Consider the following 7,335-nt stretch of genomic DNA (forward strand, 5'->3'; position numbering starts at 1 on the left):
GCACAAAGAGTTTTCTGCAGTGGGCGAAGAAAGTCTGTTTTTTTATTTCATAATCATTCTTGAGAACTTATTTTCCACCCCTGTAGCCAATCTAAGTCTGTGGCCTGAGCTTGTGCATTGAAAAATGTGGAGCCAAAATCTTTTGATAACCAACTGTACATACTGTTAGAGCAATATCAAGATTCAAAAATATGCCATGGTCCAGTAGAAGGAGGTTTCAAGAATAGATCTATCTAGCTGATGTAACTCAGGCACAAGAATCAAGAAATTTGTTTTTAACCACACAGAAGGCTCAGTGAGCAGGTCTTCAGCCGTTCAACAATGGGAGGCAGAAGATGCAGCAATTATTTGATTTGGGTCATGATAAGAAATCTGTACATGACACACATGGGTTGACAATACCACCGATGAATGGAAATACATTACGATTGGTCATCTGGCGTTGCTAATGGCTTCATTTGCCTATATCGCTGTAAACGTTGAGCAGGGTCCAAGTTGACAAGAGGAAATGGTTGCGAGTGCGATGAATTGTGTATCTCTTGACCAGTCAGTGATTCCAATGGAACTCTATACATCTCTGCTAACCTTTCACGAGCGCGTTGGATGACACTCCATTTGATAAGATACGAGAAACAGCATATATGCTCAGCCTTCTGGTTGGTGATTTGATCTGAGAAAGAAAAATGTGCTTTGAGCTCACCTTTCCTTAACATTCAACGTGGAGCTAGCAACCCCCAGAACGAACTGCCAATTCAATCCAAAGTCGGCGTCTCCTTCGCTTTTGGGATCGGTTGACTGGGTTGATGTCTTTTGAGCGCTCATCGATTTAGCCAGTTCTGGGTAGATCGGGCTCAAATCAATTCGAACATCCAATTCATTGAGAATGCGCTGGCTTACTCTTGTATCTCTTTCCTCGTGTAAAGATAGGAATCGAAGATGTGTGCGGTGGATGAAATTCATAGAGGTCATTAAGCAATTGCATTAACGTTTTCCGGTTTTGGCCCACTAGAGCATCCGTCTTCTCGTCCTTCGCTACGTTATCCATCAAAGCACTATCTGCATCTTCGCCACCGGAACATTCTCTTTCGGTGCGAGTCACCAGCGCACTTAATTCTTCATTTAAAGTCCATTCGGGTGCCGGACAAGATTGGAGAGGTAACGGCCATAATGTGAAAGAGGAGGCGGTTGGGTCAAATATCCGGACTTCTGAATCGTCGGTATTTGTTCCCAGATTTTCCGGAGCGGGTGGTGGAACTTTGAGGTCTTTGTTTGCCGGCTGTTTTGATGACCTACTGTCTCGAAGGCCTCCTGTCCGTCCCCAATGCACCAGAGATCTGGAAAGGTCTTGAGATTGTTGATGAGCAAGTTGTAAAACCGTATCCCACAGATCCCTCTCGGCGTAATCATCCTTTTCATAACGGCGGACTGCTTGTATGATACGCTTGTCAATTACTTCTTCATCCGCTTGGGATTCTTCAACTTGAATTTCTTCCTGATTTTCCGCAGGAGCTTGATTTTCGTCCAGGTTTTCTCTGGCGGTTCTTGCTGCATTGTCAATTTCCCGGGGTTCTTCGAGGCGAGACTCACTGTGCGATTTCGAACGTTTTCTTTTGGGTGTTCTTGGCTCCTGATGTTCGCCAGACGAAGATAATCGCCTCTTCATGTTATTTCCGATGGAGGTGGGCTGGGAGGACGCTGCATGTTCAAAAAAAGAAGAAAAGAAAGGAGTGGCAGGGAGATCTGAGGCTGTTACCCGGGGTTCGGGATGGGGTCTGAGGGGCCTCCGGAACCCCAAACCCCGGGGAACCCCAAAGCCCCGGGGTTTACCTTTTTTTCTCTCCAATTATTCACGTTGGGCTTCGACTAGCAAGATTTTAATTACAATCATGCGCGTTAAATGCCAGCTCTTGCTGAAAGTCGGACTCCCACGGCCATTTCTAAGCTTTTCAAGCTTGCTTTTTATTGATCAGCAACACCAATTTTAGTCAGGAGCATAAAATGCCCCAATGTGAACCGGGCCATTATCACCACAGTGGGCCATGGTCTGGTAGCCTGATTTTGCCCTAGTTAGGGCTAATGTGAGCATAAATGTGGGTTTCAGAGGTGTGTAACGGATAGTGGAGAGATTACAAATTACAATTTTCCACGTCACCTTATTCTCAATTAAACTAAAAAAGATGAAGAGACAGCCCTCCAATCTACTCTTGTCTCAGCCAGCTCCATTGTCAGCCACCAATTTGATTGATCTAGACGACAGTGGTGAAGAAATTACTACATCCCAATGTAACAAACTTGGTTGGGCCGGAACTATTTTAAGCCAGTGGAACCAAGGCTATATGTCAAGTTGATATCAAGAAGTGGTCAAAGTCAACTTTGAAACACCAAGTGAGTTAGATTTATGGGAATTTTTTATCCCTTTCTAATTTTTGACTGACACACACTGAGTTTTCTTTTCAGGGGGAGCTTAACAATGACTCCCTCAAAAATACACTTGCATATTTTATAGCTGACAGTGATCTACCTTTTGCTGTGGTTGAACAAAAGTCATTCCATGAACTTGTATCCCTGCTCAATCAAGGGTGCCTCTGAGTCTGATGACCAATTTCAGCTGATCTGGGATCTCCAACCACCTTGTGCAACTTTATCTTCAATCACCGGAGACAATCAAGTTAAATTTTCTTGCAAAGCAAGATGTGATCTCCTTTACAACTGATGCTTGGACTGCTCCCAATGTCACCACTTTCATGGCAATAATGGCTCATTACATTGGCAAGAAGTTTGAGATGAAAGACCACTTTCAGTGTCACATATAAAGGGTATGTATTCAGCTGTGGACTCTTCAAATCTCTTGAAGAAGGCTTCAATAACTGAACAAGAAATTTCATTCAGGCCAACATACAGGCAAAATGTTTGCCAAATTAATCTATGTCATGCTTCAAAAGTACAATTATGCAGGAAAAGACTGCATGATCACTGCCAATAATGCTTTGACCAAAAATTGGATGTGTCAGCACCTTTCTCTTAGGTGACGCGGGGCTGATGGGTTTTCCAATTATGGTCACACTATAGCAAGGCTAATTAGTGGCCAGTGGAAATAAGTCCAACTCAACACTATAAAGCGGAGGGACTAGCAAAGGTTGGCAGGTTTTTATGTGTATTAATCTGGGGGAAGATCTCTCCAGAAGAAAGATCCCCCCTTTTATATTACAGGGACCTGATCCTCCTTTGAGTAAAGGCCCCAGAGGGATCCTTAAATCCAAGGAGGGGAAGAGGTCCACTGAATTCAGAGGTGGGATTTACATAAATAATTATGTAATCTCTCTATCTGTGCATAGTTTGTTCTTAATAAAGGTAAATACATAAAGAGATAAGATTATCTCTCTCTGTATGGAAAATATGTAATCAATGTGAAATACAGTTGATTGCATACTTAAAAAAGTGTGAAATATTATGGTTTGATCCATAATAATTGCACATGGAAGTAAAAGGTACATTTTTAATTCAATGACAGGGAATCAAACTCATGATGTCTCATAAATGTGTCAAGTATTAATGGAGTCTTGAACCATTAGGTTACACAGCGGGCAATCAGATGTTGCACGCATCCCGCAGCTACACCCAAGCGAAGGGGACCCCCTTTACTTGGGTGTTGCTGCAGGCTGCGTGCAACATCTGATTGCCCGCTGGGTTATATGAAATGTACTTTCTATTTGTAGACACTGTGGTGATTTACATGGGCAGGCGTGGCAGAATGTCCAATCAGAGGTAGCGCGGGCGGTGTGGTGTTCCATATGCGTGACAATGCCAAAAGCCCATTGCAGAGGTATTATAGTGGAGGGAGTGTGTAATACAGTGTGGGGGAAGAAGGGAAGAAGGAGCAAGATGGGGAGGAGAGGCCTTGACCCCCAACATTGGGAGTGGAAAAGGTTAGACAATGGATGCAGAGTGTGTGGAAGAGGATGGAAGATGGCTTGGTTGCATAGCAACACATGACATCATGCAGCGCAGTACATGCATGAAAGTGCTGTGTAGCTCAAGCGCCTCATGCAGCATATATCCCTCATTGTTTGTACGGATAGTACAGCATATGCAGGTAGATAAGCTGTACAGGAAGTGTCTCCCGCAGCATAAATCCCTCATTGTTTGTACATGTAGCACAGCATATGCAGGCAGATAAGCTGTACAGGAAGTGTCTCCTGCAGCATAAATCCCTCATTGTTTGTACATGAAGCACATCATGTGCAGGTAGATAAGATGTACAGGAGGTGTCTCCTGCAGCATAAATCCCTCATTGTTTGTAAGGCAGTGCAGCACACGCATGCAGATGCTGTGTAGTTGAGTGTCTCCTGCAGCATAAACCCCTTGTTGTTTGTACATGCAGCGCAGTACATGCATGAGAGGCTGTGTAGTTGAGATCCCCTGCAGCAATAATCCCTTGTGAGGAGCTTCCCTGGAGCAAAAATCCCTCACCCTTCAATATATAAGGAGGCCCTTTCTCCCCTCATCAGATGTTTTCGCCATCAGCCTACAGAGGTTTGGTCACAAGTGGTTAGTTAGTTTAGTTAGGATCAGCCTAGGAAGGTTTGGTCACAGTAGTTAGTTTAGTCAGCAGTGGTTATTAGCGGTATTAGTGATTAGTACAAGTAGCGTAGAAGTTTAGTAGTGGTATAAGTGTGTCGGCAGTAGTAGAACCAAGCATAACACAACAACAAATTTGAGTTAAGCAGCATATTAGTAACGTGTAGTACAAGTATAACAAAGTAAGTATATTGCCTGCGTGCGAAGAAGTTATAACAGATTTGCTAGCCTGTTGAATCAAGTGATCTAGGTCTGATAGAGATTACTATTTGAAAGTAAGATCTATCTGGGAATCAGCCATATCTTTATAAATATTGATTACAAGACTCTTAGATATTTGCATAGTATTATTAGAGGGGCAGGTCTTTCAAACCACCCGTAAGTTGTAATAGCCTTTCAACCTATTAAGCAATTTTTTTCCCCCTCAGCGGATATTTCACCAAATTATATTTAGTGTCCCACATGAGTCCTACAGCGGGAATGCACAGAGCGGCTGAGCGTAGAGTGCATTCCGGTGACATAAGCACTGAGGATGATGTCAGAAAGCACACTAAGAAAGCTTACAGAAAGTCGCGCACGGAAGGAATGCACAGATTGGGCGGATCTTGGAGTGGAAAGACAGGGCTGTACTGCAGCGGACTACACTTGTGGACTGGTAGCAGCGGTGCGTCAGCAGGTGAGCCAAGGCAGCCAAAGTGGGTTCTGCCAGCGGGTGGAACTGAGGCGGAGGCGTTGGTGAGAGACTGACAGAGGGCATTGGAGATAAGCGGAGTCTGGGAAAATTACATGCAGGAAATTGGGCGGTGTGGTGATTTATATAGGCGAGCGCGGTAGAATGTCCACGCGGGGATAGCGCGGGCGGGAATGCACAAAGCCACTCAGGCAGAGTGCATTCCAGTGACATAAGCACTGAGGATGAGGTCAGGAAAGCACGCTAAGAAAGCTTACGGAAAGTCACGCGCGGACTGGAATGCACGGATTGCGGATTGCAGATCACGGATTTCGGATTGGGTATTCGGATCGGAGCAGAAAAGACAGGGCTGGACTGCGGCGGGGCTACACACGTGGACTGGTAGCAGTGGCGCGTCAGCGGGTGAGCCACGACAGCCAAAGCGGGTGAAACCGGGGTGGAGGCGGTGGCAAGAGACCGACTGACGGGGGCTAGACAGAGGACAGTGGGAGGTCAAGCGTTGGAGAGGAGCAGAGTCTGGGAAAGTGACAAGCGGAATAGCAGGCGGAGCTGGAGGACTAGTGCGGGATTGAGTGGGAACGGCAATGTGCATGGAGGGAAGGACGGGAAAAGGGGGCTCATGGATTTTCTCATCTTCTACCTTATCCTATTAACCTATCAATTCTTAGGGATTACTCATCATTGTACTTACAACTACGGACGTACTAGAGTTATCAGGAGATTATCTGGGATCTTATCTTCACTTTGAGAGTTATTTGCGGATTTTGTGCTTACAAAGTGCGGAGCTTTATTCACTTGTGGATTATTACGCTATAGATCAGGCTCAGTAGAGGAGCGCTGAAGGCTAGCGGAAAGTAGCAGTGTGGAGCCGAGTTACCGACAATCACACAGCCGGACACTAATATTCTTGAAGGAGGCATTCAGCGGACATTTCCACCGACTAACCAGCTTTCATTCTCACAAGTGGGGGTCTGGCCGGGAACCCAACTTTGTGTTGTTATTGGATACTCGGGAACTAGACTCGTGCGGAAACATTGACTGAACCCTTTGGAAGACAAATTCTTTACTCCAGGCAACAAAGAAGCTCAGATTGGATCAGGTGGTTCGGATAGCGGAGACACAGTAATTGTGGAAAACGGAGAAGGTTCTTCTTCAAGACCAGCCAAAACACAATTGTGGTTGGGATTAGCGGGAGGACCAAGACTAGGACAATCATCTTTTTTGTCGGTGCAGAGTCAGTTTTCACCTAATCAGTCACTCGCAGCAAGGAGGCGACAGCTGTACCAGTGGAGCACTCTGAACGACCAACCAGCGGTGTCAACTGGAGGAACGACGAGCGGAACTTACGGCGTTCAACCAGAGGAGACTGAAGACGAGACCATGGAAGAAGCACTAGGTGGACCACGACCTTCTGCTCCTGCACCAAGTGGAGCCAAGATACGGCCCAGGGGTTATCCGCACCTTAAGTTTTCAGAGGCGGAGGTGGAGTGCTTTATCAACCGGTTCAAAAGAGCAGCTCTCCAGGAAGGTCTGACGGATGCGGATAAAGTGTACCAGGTGGTCAACTTCTTTTTGGAGGGCGAGGACTTGCAGGAAGTGGAGGACATGAAGGGGTTCGAGAATAAGGATTGGACCAAGCTCAAGGAGGAGATACTTGAGAGGTGGGAAGACCGCGGACCTAGGTATTGGGAGAGTGACTTGGAGAAGGTGGCTTTGGAGCGTGCGGAAAAAGGCGGTGTTTGGACAAGAGTGGAGTACGTGTCCTACATTACCAGTTTTGATCAAGTTCTGCGGTATTTGGAGCGGAACAAGATTGTGACGGCCAATATGGGTACAACGAAGCGGATTTTCTTGAAGGGATTTGATCAAACCTTCATGGAGAAGGTGCTTTGGGGACTCAACAAGCGGGGGCTGATGGTCAAACCACGACTTGCAGGGCCAAAACTGTTGCCCAGCATGAAGGAGTTGCGGTCTGCTGTCAAGGCAGAACTCAAAGTGCTGGAGCTCATGAATGACAGCCAAGGAAATGCGGTTGTGAGGGCGGAACCGGCTCCGCAGGCGCTGGT

The 7,335-nt window shown here is 46.1% G+C and overlaps 1 protein-coding gene across 1 annotated transcript; it reads right to left on the reverse strand.

The window, feature by feature from the left end:
• Window positions 1-422: 422 nt before the first annotated feature.
• Window positions 423-1,663, reverse strand: PtA15_2A740 (uncharacterized protein; the record flags this gene model as incomplete). Its single annotated transcript, XM_053166792.1, has 3 exons — window positions 423-609; window positions 701-836; window positions 898-1,663. The coding sequence occupies 3 exons, from the start codon at window positions 1,661-1,663 to the stop codon at window positions 423-425; spliced, it is 1,089 nt and encodes a 362-aa protein (XP_053017978.1).
• Between the last annotated feature and the right edge of the window lie 5,672 nt (window positions 1,664-7,335).

This window comes from Puccinia triticina, chromosome 2A (genome assembly GCF_026914185.1).
Source record: "Puccinia triticina chromosome 2A, complete sequence".
In the NCBI taxonomy this organism is placed as follows: Eukaryota; Fungi; Basidiomycota; class Pucciniomycetes; order Pucciniales; family Pucciniaceae; genus Puccinia; species Puccinia triticina.